A 19,074-nucleotide genomic window follows, 5' to 3' on the forward strand; every position below is an offset into this window, starting at 1 on the left:
TGTAATTGCTTTAGAAATTGTATTAAAGAGAAAAGGGATTGAATTATGTGAGCAAATCAAACAACGATCGAATAGTTAAAAAGATGTCCTCCATAGTCTTGGGTTGTTCTTCCTCCGCTAAAGCATCACGATGCAGTTTATTTGGATTGCTATCGTCTCATAGATTTGGTAGGTTTCGACACAACAGACATTGCTAGCATTTATCACTACCGAGCACAAGTAGATAGATACTTCGACAGAAAGTTCGATATCATCAGTTTGAATGTCAAGTGAAGCTATGGAGTTTGGAAAGGAACTGCAAGAATGAGCAAGCCTAATCTGCTTTAGTGAACTTTCGAACGGCGAATGCTAAGCCCAGGATCAATAAGGGGACGAGGAATTGCAGTACTTTGATCAGGAAGCCGGCTGGTTTATCGACGGGGTTGGGCGCTTGCTGAGGCTGTAGGTAGGTGCGCTTCACTGAAACCGTTGAAGGATCTATCTCGCCGATGTAGTATTTGGCCATCATATCCCTGGCGGTGGAGCTGTGGCCAATGTCTTCAAAATCGTTGGTCGCATCCATTCCTGCAGAGATTAAGTTGAAAGAAAACTTTTAATATTAGAGCATGAAACTACTGAGATTACAGAATTCTCATTTCTTAGAAAATAGAATTTTAAAGTAAAAAAACAGAACTATAAAACAAAAACTGAGATAACAACCAACAGGGAATGACAAGAAACCATAAGTAAACATAAAAAAGAAAAAGAAAAGAGAAAAAAATAGCGTCCATACCAGTTACTGCAAGCAAAACCTCATCACCTCCCGGATGGTCATCTATAAATGGGGTGACATCATAAACCTAGAAGGAATGAATTATTTATGACTCAGAAAAGTGTTATACTAAACCGAAATGGAAAAAGAACCCTGAAATATCAGACAGTGGAATAGTATGGAACTCTGTGGGATCGTCATGATTCAGATCGTATAAGGTACAATGCATATAGGTAGGTTTGTAACTCCTAAGATCCATACTCAGCAAGGTCCAGAAGACTCTATCTTAGCATTCACATCTTTGCTATAATAACTACTACAAGTATTTTTGACCAATACCTTGATTCTATTAGCATGGAGAGTCAACAACATTATCAAAACTCTGAAAACTCCTCTTACGCATTCATCTAAAAATCGACTAATACATCAAAGATATTTAAAACTCCATAATTTACATTTTGAATTTAATAAACTAATATTTATTAACTAGTATAATATTATATACAAATAACATACTAATGAAGCTTTTTCCACCATTTCTTGGGCATCTTAATTTTAATTTATTTATTAATTTATTAAGCCAAGTTATCAAAGCCAAAGAAGTAATGACAATAAAGAAAATAGTTATGAAAAATAATCTTGAATTATTCCAATCAATCGAGATTTATCATATTTGGTAGTGTAATCAAATAGCGGCAAAAGATAATATTTTTAAATTTATTATATTCACTATTATTATTATTATTATTATATGTCATATTTAATATTTCCATTATTAGTTAGACAATTTGTATAAATAAGCCCTTTGGCTTCATCAATAAAATTATCCAGAAATAATTATTCTCTATTTTCTTTATTTCTATCATGATATCAAAGTCATAGTCATGATCTTTAATCTCTTTCATCGATCGCTCTTCTTCTAATCTCTTTTTTTCCTTTATCCCTCATCGTTCCTCTATTTCTTTCATGTACATCGTTCCTCTATTTCTTCGTATTTCTATCAGTGTTTGGCTCTAGGTTAAGCGATCTGAGTCTTCCTCAATACAAATCTACCTTTTGACTTGCAATTCTCCAACCGACTATGTAGAAGCCGAAGCATCCCTTTCGGCCAACCACTGAACAACAGCTGTTGTTCTGCTGCTCCTGCCGATCACAAGGAGAGATCTCCGTGTGCCGCCGGACAACAAAGTTCCAACTGTCGAAAATTCTTCCAGCAAGCCACAACAGCAAACTCCGGCCAATTTTCTCCTTTTTTGTTCGTGAGCGGTAGTCTGCAGAAGTCAACTTTCTTTCTAATTTGCAACAAGGTCTATTACTATCAAGGGAAGAGTTATTTATTTTCAATGTCAGATACTCAACGACATCAAGATAGCTAAAAGTAAAGTTCAGACTGATGTCAAATTTGTCGCATCATTGTACTAGTATTCATTGGTCTAGAAGATTTAATTAGTCTTATAGTCAGACAACATGTCAAATTTGTCTCAAAGTCGGACATACTGGTATTCAATGTCCTCAACATTAAGACAACCAACTATTTCACAAGTTTCATCAACTCCTAAGAACCCAAGATGACATCCGAATTCTGGAATAACTCATCATGTCACACCGAAGGATGACATTGTACAAATAGGTAATGACTCAAGTTTGCAAATTACTCACCTTAGAAACACATCATTTCACTCATGTGGTTGAACTTTTCATATGTGAAACACTCTTTATGTTCCTTCTATCACCAAAGATTTACTTTCTATGCATTAATTTGCTCTTAATAATAACGTGTTCTTTGAATTTCAACCTCATCGCTGTCTTATGAAAGATCCCACAACAGGAACTATTCTACTTTCAGGAAACATTAAAGATGACCTCTATCATCTTCAACCCACCTATGCTAATGCTTTTGTTGGAGAACACACTAACAAATTCTCTTGACACGCATATCTTGGTCATCCATCTCTACGTCTTGTTTAGAATATCATTAATCAGTATGATTTACTAATTTCTTTAGCCTCCTCATCTCTAAAGTTGTAAACGAACCGAGCCGAACTTTGGGGTGTTCAAGCTTGTTTGATAAGGTAACCAAGCCGAGTCGAGCTTAAAATAAACCAAGCTTTTGAAATGATTGTTCAACCTTAGCTTGATTTATTTTTTATGAGCTTGAGCTTGATTCGTTTAGATGTTATCGAACTCTCAATTCAAGCTTGGCTTGAGCTTCGTTCGAGTTTGGTTCGTTTAGATATTATCGAGCTCTCAATTCAAGCTTGATTGTTTGAAACTTTTAGTTGTTTGATTAGTTAGACTTGATAATTCAAACTTATTTGTTTATTTAGCATATTGAAAAAAGTTTTATTAATGAATATGGTTTATGAACATTGTTCACAAACGTTGTTCACGAACCTTTTTCACGAACATTGTTCTACTCACACCTCTAGTTTTCTTTAGAAATTATTCACTCTAATGTGTGGGTCCTGTTCCTATTCTATCTAATAAAGATTTTCTTTAATATGTTATTTTTATTGACAATTTTAGCAAATTTAGTTGGATTCTTCATATGAAAAAAAGTCTGATCTTTTCGATATTTTTTGTCATTTTCAAAAGCATGTTGAGCGTTATTTTGATCGTAAAATACTATATCTCTATTCTGATTGGGGAGGAGAGTATTCAGCTCTTCATCGTCATCTTACCTCCTCAGGCATCCTTCATCGAGTCTCTTGTCCCTACACTCTTGAACAAAATGGATCCGAGAGAAAACATCGTCGTATAATTGAAATTGTCTTAACCCTTCTTAATCATGCCTCAGTTCCATTTAAATTTTGGGATAATGTTGTCCAAATCTCAGTATACTTTATCAATCGTTTGTCCAGTCCACTACTTCAAAACAAAAATCCCTTGGAAAGACTTTATAATCGCCCTTCGGATTACTCATTCATCTATATCTTTGGTTGCACATGTTATCCTTGATTGCGACCTTACTCGAAACATAAGTTAAACCCTCGATCTCAACAATATATTTTCCTTGGTTATAGTAATTTGCATCATGGGTATCGTTGCCTACATATATCAACTAGGCGGATATATATTTCTCAACATGTTACTTTTGATGAGTCACTTTTCCCATTTGCAGTTATTCTCTCGAATAATCAAGGCATCTTTCTGATTTCCCCTAATAATATACCAGAACTCTCACAGGTTACTCCAACAAGACATTCTCAAAGTCCAAGGGAAGATGATATTTTGGGCTATGCTACATCTCCACCAAATCTTGCAGACTCAACATCTAGCAATGTTCCGTTCTCTAGTCCTGATTCCCATCAATCTGACCATTCATCTCCGAGTAGTTCTGATGATGATACTCCTCGTCGTATGCTTCCTCTAAACGGGATTTATGCTCGATGTCCACCAGTTTCCACTCGCTATCCTCTTCCACGGGCTCTAATTGCTTTTTCAAGTTTTGTTGAACCAACTAGCTTTACACAGGCAATCAAAGAAATTGGCGTGCTGCGAAGACTACAAAGTCTGATGCTCTTCTCCGTAAACCTTACTTCCTCGTACTCCGTCTATAAATATTATGGGCTCTAAATGGGGTTACTGAATCAAGTATCAAGCAAATGGATCTATTGAACGCTACAAAACTCGCTTTGTTGCAAAAGGCTTTAGTTAACAACTAGGTATTGACTTCAATGATACTTTCAGTTTGATCGTGAAAATTATAACTATTAGATTGCTACTATCTCTTAGCTCCAATTGGCTGATACAACAATTAGATGTTTCAAATATTTTCCTTCACGATAGAGTTGTCACACGAGCTAACCCATGGCGGGGCAGCCATTTGGTGAGGAGGGGTGGGCCGACCCGTCATCTTGGTAGGTTGGCAAATCCCTAAACCCACAATCCATCAAAAATTTAAAAAAAAATTAAAAAAGTTTCATATATTCAATGTTTTACTTCAGAAAGATTTCATCAATCAAATGTATCCAGAAATAGGTATTTTAAATATAAATGGCACAAACGAGTATTAATGTTTGATGAAAAGTATTATTTTTATTTCAAAATTATAACAAATAAAGATAATACATTGACATAAAACTTGGCTTACATGTGTTTCTTAGCCCGCAGGCCGCAAGCTAACCCAAGCTCATTGCGAGCCGACCCGCGACGGGCTTGGGTTGATAAAACTCCAACCCAATATGCTTAAATTATTTGGCGGGGCGGGTCCAACTCGACGGGCCCAACCCAAATTGACAGCTCTACTTCACGATCATCTTGAAGAAACTGTATTTATAGAACAACCACCAGGTTTCATCTACTCGCAACTTTCAACACATGTTTGAAAACTTCAGAAATCTACATATAGTCTTCGACAAGCACATCGTGTGTGGTTTCATCGTCCATCTAATTGACTTCACATTCAGGATTTTTCTAGGTCAAAATCTGACTCTTTGCTATTCTATAAATGCAATGGAAAATTTACCATATTTTTTCTAATTTACGTGGATGATATTTTAATAACTAGCAGTGATCAAGAAGACATCACTTCTTTCCTCCATCTCCTTAATCAAGAGTTTTCGATTCGGGACCTCGACAAGGCTCATTTTTTCTCAGCATCGAGTCTCTTCCACATGCTGAAGGTTGTCTTCTCTCTCAGAGAAAATATATCAGTGGACTTCTTCAACGAGCTAAAATGGATGACACACGTCTTATCTTCACACCAATCATTAAAAGAGGTTTTAATGCTCCTTCTTCCTCTCCTTTAATGGTTGACCCCAGATCTACCGAAGTATTTTTGGTGTCCTACAATATGTCACCATTACATAACCTGACATTGCTTCACAGTTAATCGTGTCTATCAATTTATACATTCTCCCACTGAGTACCATTGGAAAGGTATTAAGCGAATTCTTTATTATCTTAAAGGCACAATTTTATATGATCTTCTCTTATATCGTCAGTACTCACTAGAGTTGAATGTCTATGGTGATGTAGATTGGGCCGAATCTCCTGAAGACAAACGTTCGATTAGTGGGTATGCAAAATTCTTGGATGAAATCTTATTTTTTAGCTTTCAAATAAGCAACCTACAGTCTCTCGCTCAAGCACTGAAGCTAAATACAAAGTTATCGCTAATGCAACATCCGAAATTATTTGGCTGCAATTTCTTCTTTCGGAATTACATTTTTCCCCAACCCTACGCCCAAAATCTGCTGTGATAATAGATGAGCAACTTATCTTGCGGTAAATCCAATCTTTCATGCTCATACCAAGCATGTGGAGATTGATTTTCATTTTGTTCGCGAACATGTGGCGACTCGACAACTTTTGATTTCTTACGTTACAGAAGATCAAATTGCTAATATATTCACCAAGTCATTATCTTGACAACGTTTTACCAAGTTAGCAACCAAACTCAACGTTCGGGTACTCCCGTTGAGTTTGTCAAGGGGTAATGACAATAAAGAAAGCAGTTATGGAAAATAATCTCGAATTGATTTCAATCAATCGAGATTTATCATATTTTGCATTGTAATCAAAGATCAACTACAAAAGGTAATATTTTCAAATTTATTATATTCACTGCTATGATTATTATTATTATTACGATTGTATGTCATATTTAATATTTCTATTATTAGTTAGACAATTTGTATAAATAAGTCTTTAGTTTCATTAATAAAATTATCTAGAAATAATTATTCTCTATTTCTACCAAGAAGATGTTAGTTTAGATTTTGAAGCCCTGAAGAAGGCCAAACTGCACAAAATGAAACTGAATTCCAACTACATTTCACAGAAATAGAGCTGCACATCTTAATCCAAAAAACTGAGAAAGAGTATCCATTCTCAGATAATAATTACAATGTTAGCCACCATACAAGACCACTATGAATTCTCCTCAATGGCAGTCATGCTAATATTCACAATTTCCATCTAAGAGATTAATCTCACTCATAAAATGAATTCGACAGATAGATTATATATCCCAATTTAAGTAAAAGCTTTATGAAAACACTTTATCTCACTCAACTTTAACATCTTTGGACCAGAACAAACTCTATAGAGAGACTAATATCTTTCAGTGCTTCAACCATGGGTTTTTTTTTTTTTTTTTTTTTTTGCCGTAAGCATAGTATAAAATCAACAATTCCCCTATTTGCACTTGAACAAACCACCCTCACGTACCAAGTCTATGCACACAGTCCGGTACAGGCTTAAGGATAAGTACAGAGGACTAATTAAGATATGAGGGAACACAGATTATCTCTTGCTGTTTAGCACCAAAAAGTAATCATCGGCGAACAACTATGTGTTTTCTACAAACTTTTAAACAATTTCTTAGCCCTGCGATCCAAAAACTGTGAAACAAAGGCAGAAGAAACTGTTTGCTCACTACTTTTAGGTAAAACACTTACTAGGAAGAGGACAAAAAGAGGGAAAATTAGATATAAAAAAAAAAAAAAAAATTGGAGAAAGAACCTTTCCGTCGATGATGAGCCAACAATCTTTGGCGACGTTGTGCTTAGCGACCTCATCAAAGTGATACACCCTGGAATCAGCCATTTCCTCGACTAGAGATGGGGAAGCGACGCGAATCTGCGGACCGAACAACAGTCTTTAAAGCAGAAAAAGAGAGAGAGAGAGGAAAGAAGGGGAAAAAAAGGGAGGAGGATCTACTTGAAGACGATGAATCAGGCCGGTGGTTCACACCTACCAACCACCCCGTGAATCTCGATCTCCGAGGCCGCTGCGGATTGCTGTTTGTCGATTTTCGTTGATTCGAAGATGGAAACTCCGCCTGCATGTGCCGAACACGCTAAGGGGCCATAAAGGCCAAGGGGGGAATGGATCATTTATGGTCGCTATCGACCATCCAACGACCTAGCTTTATGATTGGTCAAATTTTGATACAATTTGATTCATTTCAGCCAGATCTACGAGTCCCGCACAACATTGTTTCCAAATTTAAAACGTAACTTTAAACATTATCATGTGCAGTAAAAAAAAAAATTATTAGCCTCAAAATTTCCAACTACCGCAGTCTCGCGTAATTTCAGTATCATTCAGCTGCCAAAACAATGTAAAAGTTTGTTAGTGTTTCAATTAGTGTTCATGGTCCTTATCTGCCCCAAATATGGTCGGACAGAGGGAGATCCTTTGGTGATGTGGGGAGGGGTGTTGACTGTTATGGTTGAAGTCTACAGAAGGGAGGAGGTCGAGGGGAGGGACCAGTGTCTTCTTGAGCATTTGGAGAGTTATATAAATTTAAAAATGGTTAGAATAAGAGAAAATTATATTTTCAGTCTTGTAATTTGTATCTTTTTCAATTTTAATCCTGTTATAAATTAATTTACGTTCTTAGTCCTGCAACTTGTAATATTTTTTAATTTCAATCTTTTTTTCCTCCAAAATTAAAATTTTTCAACGAAAAATATCTAGTTTGTGGTTGGAATATAAAAAGCACATGGATCATAAAAAATCAAAATCCTCAAATTCAATTTACAACTCATCATTTTCCATTGAAAAATTTTAATTTTAGAGGAAAAAGGATTGAAATTGAAAAATATTACAAGTTACATGACTAAAAATATAAATTGACTCATAACAAGACTAAAATTAAAGAAAGTGTAAGTTACAGAACTAAAAACATAATTTTCTCGTTAGAATAATCAATAAGGAGGTAAAAGAAGATGGTAGACAAAAAGTAGTAGAGTTATTGAGAAAAACTTACTTGTTCTTTCTACCGTTGACCTCTTTTTATATTCATTAATGGTCAATGATTATATGATGATTTTTAATCTTCTATTGTATTAATGAATTTTTTTTCACTATATTCACATCTTCTTATGTTATAATAATGATTTACTGTCTTTTAATGATGTTAGGTATTTCGAGGTATATTAATTATGCATGAATTTGGGGTCCTTTAGTTACTTTGGTTCAAGATCAAGAAGAATAGACTTCTTATAATTGATCGACAAACCAAGTATATGTCCTTAGTGTTTGTTGCTCGGGTGATCCAAAGCTTGTACTCTTACTTTGTCTGACTTTTTGAGTAAAATTGTGCTTGGTTGGTCCGACTCAAGTGATGCTTGGGCGGGTGTGGCCGGTCAAGAGTATTAGTTGGAGTAGCTTTATGAACTCAGCTTTCGTCGACAGGGTTCGGGCCGATTTTACCCCATTGGGGCGGGCCCTAGTACCTGGCTCAAATGACGTTCGGGCGAGCATGGCCATGCGGGAGTATTAGCTAGAGTAGCTTTACGAACTCAGCCTTGGTCGACAAGATTCATGCCGATTTTACCCCACTGAATTATCTTTGACTTGACTTTTGTCTTCCACATAAGCAAATACCTTGACCCTTATGGAGACACGTGGAGGCCTTACCATCCCCACATCGTATGCCTTCCCCTCAAGTCCAGTTGAAGGAGATACAAATACCGACTAATTGTACCAGTCAAAAGCAACTAATGGTTGTTTTAATAATACCACGTGGCTGACGTTAGTCTTCAGTATTAATGAGGAGCATCATTCGGATAATGGATAGAGAATACGTATTAAATGTGATGTGTGATGGCCTTAATTAGGCATGGTGCATAATTAATGCTTCCATGATGCCATAGATATTGGGCCGAGTATGGAGCGTGTCGTAATTCACCTTTTGCTACGGTCACGTAAAAAAAACTGATTGGATGGCCCGATTACTTTAGACTTAAGATAATGATGACTAGTGTTTCACCGCGAGTTTGGCAATAGATCTGATAGTAGGAAAACAATCTCGTCTTTTATCGATCTTTAATCCATCGATTGCGGTTAGAATGAAGCTATAAATCAACTTGAGGAGGAGCGAGTGCCGCCTTGCCTGTGCAATCATCTTTAACCCTTGTTCGAGACTTGGCCTTCGTTGCTACATTCTGTCACTTCCTTGCCTTAGAGTTCTGCCTCCATCCGTAAGTTTGTTCGAGCTTCTTACTTTCTTATCGCTTTCTTGATGACCGAAAACCCTTTACTTTCTCCTTAGTACGAGTGGATCCAAACTTCGCTAACAGGAGAACATTGCCTTGAGATGCGACTATTCTATGATATCTCACCAGATTCGGTTTCGTATCCCAAGCCCAACCAAGTGCCTTATATGCCCCCACCAAGTTATTTAAGTTTCTTCTCCGATCAATTAGATGGTAGTCTCTGTTTCCCTGTCCCCGAGTTTTATAGGGATGTGTCAGAATATTTCGACACACACCTCCATCAATTAGCTCTGAATGCTTTTAGGATTATGAGCGGGGTGACAATGATTTTTAGGTTGTATCGGATACCCTTGACTTCTGTTTTCTTTCATTACTTTTATCACCCTAAATGGGCAGAGTTAGGTGCCTTTTATTTTATGATCCGGGCGGGTTATCATTTCCTTGATGGGTTCCCCTCATCTTACAAGGGGTGGAAAAATTAACTTTTCTATCTAAAACCTCCAACCTCATTCACGTTCTTGATCGGATGACAAGTAAATCTTCCTGACCCACCACTTCTCAACCGATATAGGAAGGACCCAGAATACTTAAGGGTCGTGGATCTGCTGACTGACATGAGTTTTATGCCACCAAGTTAACCAATACTAAAGGCTTGCTATATCGAGCTCGACTATGCCTGAATGTTGTCGACCTAGAACTCTCGCTCAGTGAGTTTCATACTACCCACTTCATTTGTGAAGACTAACATATCCTTTTCTTTTGCACAGACGCCACCATGCTAAACCTTTCAATGAGCAAATAGATTAAGTGGTACTGGGCGACTCTTTAGGCTCTTTTGACGACTAAAGTTTCATAAGACAATCCTAATGGCACAGAGAATGAGTCTGAGCTGCCCCTTCGAAGAACCCTCCGGTCGGTCGAAGGGAGACAGAGAGGGTTCCTCTAACCACCATATCCAGCCTAGGGAGGCAACGCCACTTCCTCTTCCCGAGTTATTCATGGCGGTTGGCGTCTGACCTGGGGGATCCTTGTCACTAATTGAGGAGATACTCGAAGAAGTTAAAGGGTCACCTCAAGCCCCTATCCTCCGAGTTGCTGCTAGGGATGGCAATTTCACCCAAATCCGATGGGTAATCCGACATCCGACCCGAATGGAGGAGAATATGGAGGGAATTTTTATACCCGATTATAGTAAATGGATATTCGGATATGGGTATTTTGGGTATAGGTATGGAGGCGGATGTGATAAAATCCTACCCATACCCTACCCGATACCCGATATATATATAGCCTCATTTTTTATTGAAAAAAAAAACTTTAGCCCGCTTTCTATCTTAAAAAAAAAAAGACTTAGTTTGTCTATTTATCTGGTCATCAACACGTATCTTATCTTCTTTTCCACGAGAAATGTTCACCCGATCGAAGAAGTATGAGACTTGGAAGATCTGACAAGTACATTGAAATAATTTTTTTTTAAAAAATGAGAATGGTAGGGAGTAATAGGATGATGGGTAGGATATGAATACCTAAAATCCGACGGATATGGGGATGGGTAGGATGTTGGGTTTTTCGGGCCGCGAAAACCGCTTTTTCGCGTCGCGGAAACCCTGAAAGCCCCGGCCACTGGATCCGTGCGAAGTGTATATTGCAAAATTTACGAGTACGAGTTTACAACTTAGATCTACTCCTAGATCTACATGAAGAAAAGGTTATACCTTTGAAGCGTGCCCTCGCAAATCCCGCTCGTCCAACGGTACGTCGGATCTCGAAGTTGTCAACGTAAACAACACTCTAGTGATATTCACACGAACAAGAAGTGTTCTCTAACACTCAAGGATGGAGAAGAGAGCACCACAAGTGTGCTAGCACTTCTTGGGCTCTCGGGTAGGATTTAAAAGAGAGAAAAGAGAGAAAGCAACAAGGAATCTTATACACTCAATAGTAGTATCCTCCTTTGTGACCTTCACTTTCCCTTATTCTCTTGGAACACAACTCACACACCTTCTCCATTTCTTGAAACCCACGGCAACATCAAGAGAAGGAGGAAGAAAAGACCCAAGGAAGAAGATGACATTCATCACACATTATTGCCACAAAATAAAAACCCCCCTCTTCACATTAGTGTGGCCGGCCACACAATGTAACCCCCTCATTTAATGTGGCTGGCCACATTAAGTGGTATAAGATGTGTAACCTCCATGAGGTGGCACACCATTATGAGGTGGAGATGATGTGGCAAGGTTAGTCATGCCATGTAGGATGAGTCAACCTTCATGATGTGGCAATACATCAAGTCAAACTTGATGTTTCAACTTCCATTTGGTCAAGTCAAAATTGACCAATTCTCTTCCTTGTTGAGTTAAAACCAACATTTGGTTTAAGTCAATTTTAATTTAATGAATCTCAATTCATTAATATAAATTGACTCAATGAATCAAATTTAAATTAGACTCATTCAACAATTGAATCTAATTGAGTCTAACTCAATAAGTCTAATTTGAATTAATCCGAATCCAATCTTTGGTGCATCATATGAACCTAATCCAATTGGTTCATCATATGAACCTAATCTTCATCCACTTGTTCTTTGTGTGTGACCCAATAGGTTCTTGTAACGTTGGCAATGTTTCTAAACTCCTTTAGAAATATAAGCAATGAGCGACATCTAGCAATACATCATTGCTACCCAAGTTACAAGAATGTTGAGATCCAACATCACCTTGTGACTACTAATTGTGACTCCTCACAAAATATGACAAGTGTCCTTCTATCCTAGACATCTAGATTGATCAATATGAGGCATAGATCGTGTCATCCTCTAATCAATCTAAATCTTGAACTCCAAGTAGACACACTAAATCAAATGAGCTCAATATCCTATATTGACTCATTTGGGCATGGCCATGCACTTCGTGGTCTCACTATATCAAGAATACCGATGTCACTCCCGTCATATAGGAGGGATAGATCCCATCTACATCACTCACATCTCTCCGCATTATTTGTTACATACCCAGTAATCGCCTTTATAGTCCACCCAGTTACGGGTGACGTTTGACGAAACTAAAGTACATAACTCCTTATGTAGGGAACCATGGTGACTTCAGGTCTAAGGACTAATAGTCATACTAATAGCCACATGAGAAAGTATATGACACTCATATAACGATCCATGATACTTTCTCATGGCGGGTCATTCAGTATACATTCTCTAATGCATACCCATGTGTCAACTTGATATCTCCATATCCATGACTTGTGAGATCAAGTCATCGAGTTGACCTACATGCTAGTCTTATTGCATTAACATTGTCCCTGAATGTTAATACTCGACTAGGAATGATTTAGAGTAGTGTTCCCTATATCATCTCATTATCGATTCAACCAATCGATTGATATAGGTAAGAACCTTCTACTCAAGGACGTTATTATACTTAGTTTATTTGGCACCAATACAAGTAAGTATAATAACCAAAAATCAAATGTCTTTATTTATATAGAATATGATACAACAAGTCCATAATACAATCATCAAATGATTGACTCTAGGGCTCTAACTAACAATCTCCCACTAGCACTAGTACCAATCAGTATAGGCTCTAAAGCCTAATGACTTAGTGTGACCATCATGTTTTCTCTGTGCTAAAACCTTGGTCAAGGGATCTGCGATGTTAGCCTCTGTAGGTACTCTGCAAATCTTCACATCTCCTCTATCGATAATCTCTCGAATGAGATGGAAGCGCCGTAGTATATGCTTGGTCCGCTGGTGTGAGCGAGGTTCCTTCGCCTGTGCTATAGCTCCATTGTTGTCACAATAGAGTTCAATAGGGTCAGCAATGCTAGGAACCACCCCAAGTTCAGTGATGAACTTGCGGATCCAAACTGCCTCCTTTGCTGCCTCTGATGCAGCAATGTACTCGGCCTCTGTTGTAGAATCAGCTACTATGTTCTGCTTCGAACTCTTCCAGCTGACAGCACCACCATTAATGCAAAATACGAACCCCGACTGTGATCTATAGTCATCCTGGTCGGTCTGGAAGCTAGCATCACTGTAACCCTTTACAGCTAGCTTATCATTACCTCCATATATCAAGAAATATTCTTTAGTCCTTCTTAAGTACTTAAGAATATTCTTGACCGCTATCCAGTGACTTCCACCTGGATCTGACTGGTATCTGCTCGTCATGCTCAAAGCATACGAGACATCAGGTCGAGTACATAGCATGGCGTACATGATCGATCCTATGGCTGAGGCATAAGGGATCTGATCCATGCGGTCTCTCTCCTCTTTAGAAGAGGGACCTTGAGTCTTCGAAAGACTCACGCCATATGACATCGGCAGAAATCCCTTCTTGGAGTTCTGCATGACAAACCGAAGGAGTACCTTGTCAATATATGTACTCTAACTTAGGCCAAGCAATCTCTTAGATCTATCTCTATAGATCTGTATCCCTAAAATGCGGGATGCCTCACCTAAGTCCTTCATTGAGAAACAAGTCCCTAGCCAAGTCTTGACAGACTGTAGCAAAGGGATGTCTTTCCCAATGAGCAGTATGCCATCCACATACAATATGAGGAAGACAACTGTGTTCTCTACAACCTTCTTGTAGACACAAGACTTATCTTCGTTCTTGATGAAACCAAACTGTTTGATTGCATCATTGAATCGAAGATTCTAGCTCCGAGAAGCTTGCTTTAGTCCATAAATGGACCTATGCAACTTGCATACTCTGCTAGTATGCTGTGGATCTACAAAACCCTCAGGTTGTATCATATACACATCCTAGGTTTCCATTCAAAAACGCAGTTTTGACATCTATCTGCCAGATCTCGTAATCGTGGTAAGCTGCAATAGCAAGCATGATCTGAATGGACTTAAACATCGCTACTGGAGAAAAGGTTTCATCATAGTCAATACCATGAATCTGCTTGAAACCTTTAGCTACCAAGCGACCCTTATAGATAAGTCCATCCATGTCAGTCTTTCTCTTAAAGACCCACTTACACCCAATGGGTTTTACCCCTTCAGGTGGATCAACCAAAGTCCATACTTGGTTGGTGTACATGGATTCCATCTCGGATCTCATGGCCTCTAGCCATTTCTCGGAATCTGGTCTCATCACAGCTTCCTGATAGGTGGTAGGCTCATCATCTATGAGCACAACGTCATCATGGCCAGACAAGAGAAATGAGTATCTCTCAAGCTGACGACGTACCCTATCAGACATGCAAAGAGGTATGTCTACTTGAACTGGTTGTTGTTCCTCAACTCTTTGTGGAACAATATCATCCACAATACTTTGTGGTTCCAATTCAACTTCCATCGAGGCTTCAGTGCTATCGTTCGTATCTTGAACTTCTTCAAGATCAAACGTGCTCCCACTAGTCTTTCTAGAAACAAAGTCTCTTTCTAGAAAGACCCCAGTCTTTGCCACAACTACCTTGTGCTGACTGGGAATGTAGAAGTAATATCCCTTAGTTTCCTTAGGATATCCAATGAAATAGCACTTGTCGGATTTGGGTCCTAATTTATCTGAGACTTGACGTTTAACGTAAGCCTCACAACCCCAAATCCTCATGAAAGACACCTGGGCATCTCTCCCAGTCAATATCCTATATAGTGTCTTTATCACGGCCCTGGATGGAACTCGGTTGAGTATAAAAGCTGCCGTGTCTAGAGCATAACCCCAAAGGTATGTCGGAAGATCTGTATGACTCATCATAGATCGCACCATATCTAATAGGGTACGATTCCTCCTTTCGGATACACCATCCACTATGGTGCTCCAGGAGGAGTGAGTTGGGATAGAATCCCACACTCAGCTAGGTAGTCACGAAACTCATAGCTAAGGTATTCTCTACCTCGATCTGATCGAAGTATCTTAATACTCTTGCCTAGCTGGTTCTGTACTTCATTCTTGAATTCTTTGAACTTTTCAAATGATTCAGACTTATGTGTCATCAAGTACATATAACCATATTTACTGAAGTCATCAGTAAATGTGATGAAGTACCTATAACCACCTCTAGCAGCGACATTGAAAGGGCCACATACATCTTTATGTATGAGTCCTAACAAATCAGTCGCTCTCTCGTTGTGCCCACTAAAGGGAGTCTTGGTCATCTTGCCTCGTAGACATGACTCGCATATCTCATATGATTCTAAATCAAATGAGTCCAGCAAACCATCCTTATGGAGCTGGGATAAGCGCTTGTCATTTATATGACCTAAGCGACAGTGCCAGAGGTAGGTTTGGTTCATGTCATTTGACTTGAACCTCTTGGTATTTATGTTATAGATAAGACTCTCAAGGTCTTAAATATAGAGTTCGTTCATCAGAGGTGCACTACAATAGAACATATCATTTAAATAGACGGAACAACATTTATTCTTTATTGTAAACGAAAATCCTTTCTTGTCCAAACAAGAAACTGAAATTATGTTCTTAGTCAAGGCAGGCATATAACAACAATCATCTAATTCTAGTACAAGCCCAGAGGGTAGAGATAGATAGTAAGTTCCTACAGCAATAGCAGCAACTCATGCTCCATTGCCTACTTGTAGGTCTACCTCACCCTTCGTCAATGCCCTGCTATTTCTCAGCGCTTGTACATTAGTACAAATGTGCGAAGCACATCCGGTATCTAATACCCACGATGAAGAAATAGAGAGGTTGACTTCTATAACATGTATACCTGAAGTAGAAATCTTATTTCTCTTCTTCTTAAGGTCTTCCAGGTATTCTTTGGAGTTCCTCTTCCAGTGCCTTGCTTGTCCTTGATATAGGTGACAAAGATGTTCAACCATATCGTAAGCGCCCATCAACTCATGTTGTTTCTGAAGCTCAGAGTTCATGGTCGCGAGCATAAGACAGGACACATCTAATGCGTCATCTTGATGCTTCTTGTAAGCATCTCGGTTTGCTCGCGTGGCAGTGGCAGGAGGAGCCTCCGGAATGGGCTGCTCCAGAACATACAGTTTACGTTCTTGGGTGAGAACTATTCTCAGGTTCCTGTACCAATCCAGGAAATTCGCTCCATTGAGCTTGTCCTTCTTAAGGACAGAACGCAGGGAGAAGGTGTTCGTGTTTGACGTCATGACAATTCTACAACAGAAAGAAATGCAGAAATAAATATCATATTCTTTTAAATCATTTAATTAGGCCTTTAACTAAGTGATGCTCCCACTAAATTCTATAATTTTGTGGGACAAGATCCACATCATACTAACCCTTGAGTTAACTTTGGCTAATACGCCCAAGATTTAGTATGATCGGTAGGTAACGATTACCAATTACATCTCTATGCAACTCTTGTTTATAGGATCAATATCCGCATTTATATTAAAACTCGAGTTAGCTTTGGCTAATACGCCCGAGAGTTAATATAAACGTGATTTTGTCCTACCTTTCCAACCATTGGATAAATGCCTACAGTTAAACTCGATCCAATTGAGTTAACTAGTTACTCAATCTAATTGAGTTGTACTCACTCATGCGTTGATAGGCGGGACCAAGATTGTCCCTCCGTACCCTACCAAGATAATATGTGTTGCTCTGCTTTGGCAGATTCAACAACACATGTGATCGAGGTAGTGATAAGTATCACGACATGGTAGGCATTTTACGAGTTGATTCGATCGAGATCTAATCTAATCGAGAAGGGTGCATCTTGTACACGATGTAGATCTAATCTAATCGTAAGAGTGCATCTTGTGCACGATTTAGATCTAATCTAATCATAAGGCACTAATTAATTACTTAATTAAACATGCATCACATACACAAGTAATTAATTAAATTTTGTGATTATGTCAGGGCCCTACTACGATCTTCTCAAGCCAATGAGAAGATCGGATGGTCAACCTAAGGTCAACAGCTTCTCAAGCTCCGTCCTTTGACCACCTTGTGTTGCGCGCGCCCTCCTCATAACTCCGTCTCGAGTGGATCTTCCACAGCTCCAATTTTGTACATTACAATTTTAAAACTCGAGTTACATTCGAGTCTAAATCTAATTTACAACCAGAATATAAGAGAAAGGCACGACGCGCAGGTCACGAATAAAATAAAAATAAAAAAAAATACAGCACGCACATCACATAACGACACGCAAGCCGTATTATGAATTACAACACATTTATTCCAATCCAATTGGGTCTTTTGGACCATGACTATCACAAAATTAATATATAATTCTAAATTATATATTTTTCATAATTTTCTGTAATTTTCATAATTTTTACAATTTTATGAGTAAATTTTTCCCAGCTGTCCCGTTTAGCGTTTTCGGGCGCAATCGCGGAACGAATCCCCTTGCGGGGCCAGGGGCAGCGCCCCTACCCGCGATCTAACCATCGTTAACCATCGTGAGGGTTCCTTTGCGATCTAACAGCGCCTAAGCCCGCTGTCCCAAAAAATTTTGGGGCGAAACATTGTCGTTTCGGAAAATTCTTCTCAATAGTCGAAGCCTACAAGTGTCTAAACACTTGTGCTTCGCTTCTACGAGAAAAATACCTATTAAAACTATAAAAACATGAATTTACAGAAAGTTTACAGATCTATATTTTTCATAAAAATACGAATCTAAACTCGTACTCGCTTCGCACGTGGCTCTGATACCACTGTTGGATTTTTCGGGCTGCGAAAACCGCTTTTTCGCGTTGCGGAAACCCCGAAAACCCCGGCCACTGGATCCGTGCGAAGTGTATATTGCAAAATTTACGAGTACGAGTTTACAACTTAGATCTACTCCTAGATCTACATGAAGAAAAGGTTATACCTTTGAAGCGTGCCCTCGCAAATCCCGCTCGTCCAACGGTACGCCGGATCTCGAAGTTGTCAACGTAGACAACTCTCTAGTGATATCCACACGAACAAGAAGTGTTCTCTAACACTCAAGGATGGAGAATAGAGCACCACAAGTGTGCTAGCACTTCTTGGGCTCTCGGGTAGGATTTAAAAGAGAGAAAAGAGAGAAAGCAAAAAGGAATCTTATACACTCACTAGTAGTATCCTCCTTTGTGACCTTCACTTTCCCTTATTCTCTTGGAACACAACTCACACAACTTCTCCATTTCTTGAAACCCACGGCAACAACAAGAGAAGGAGGAAGAAAAGACCCAAGGAAGAAGATGACATTCATCACACATTATTGCCACAAAATAAAAACCCCCTCTTCACATTAGTGTGGCCGGCCACACAATGTAACCCCCTCATTTAATGTGGCTGGCCACATTAAGTGGTATAAGATGTGTAACCTCCATGAGGTGGCACACCATTATGAGGTGGAGATGATGTGGCAAGGTTAGTCATGCCATGTAGGATGAGTCAACCTTCATGATGTGGCAATACATCAAGTCAAACTTGATGTTTC

The 19,074-nt window shown here is 38.7% G+C and overlaps 1 protein-coding gene across 1 annotated transcript; it reads right to left on the bottom strand.

The window, feature by feature from the left end:
• Positions 1–98: 98 nt before the first annotated feature.
• Positions 99–7,610, bottom strand: LOC121981034 (cytochrome b5-like). The gene is made up of 4 exons (XM_042533361.1): positions 7,418–7,610; positions 7,220–7,336; positions 773–839; positions 99–564 (listed from the first exon to the last, which is right to left on the bottom strand). Exons 2-4 carry the CDS (start codon positions 7,301–7,303, stop codon positions 314–316), a joined length of 402 nt encoding a protein of 133 aa, XP_042389295.1. The 5' UTR covers positions 7,304–7,336; positions 7,418–7,610; the 3' UTR covers positions 99–313.
• Positions 7,611–19,074: the final 11,464 nt, after the last annotated feature.

This window comes from Zingiber officinale, chromosome 5A, assembly GCF_018446385.1.
Source record: "Zingiber officinale cultivar Zhangliang chromosome 5A, Zo_v1.1, whole genome shotgun sequence".
NCBI classification, from domain to species: Eukaryota; Viridiplantae; Streptophyta; class Magnoliopsida; order Zingiberales; family Zingiberaceae; genus Zingiber; species Zingiber officinale.

Excerpts from the sequence above, each read along its gene's own strand:
- LOC121981034 (XM_042533361.1), bottom strand. The coding sequence starts at position 7,303 with ATGGCTGATTCCAGGGTGTATCACTTTGATGAGGTCGCTAAGCACAAC. Across the intron at positions 840-7,219 it reads GGCTCATCATCGACGGAAAG|GTTTATGATGTCACCCCATT; the intron begins GTTCTTTCTCCA and ends CATTCCTTCTAG. Across the intron at positions 565-772 it reads GGTTTTGCTTGCAGTAACTG|GAATGGATGCGACCAACGAT; the intron begins GTATGGACGCTA and ends TAATCTCTGCAG.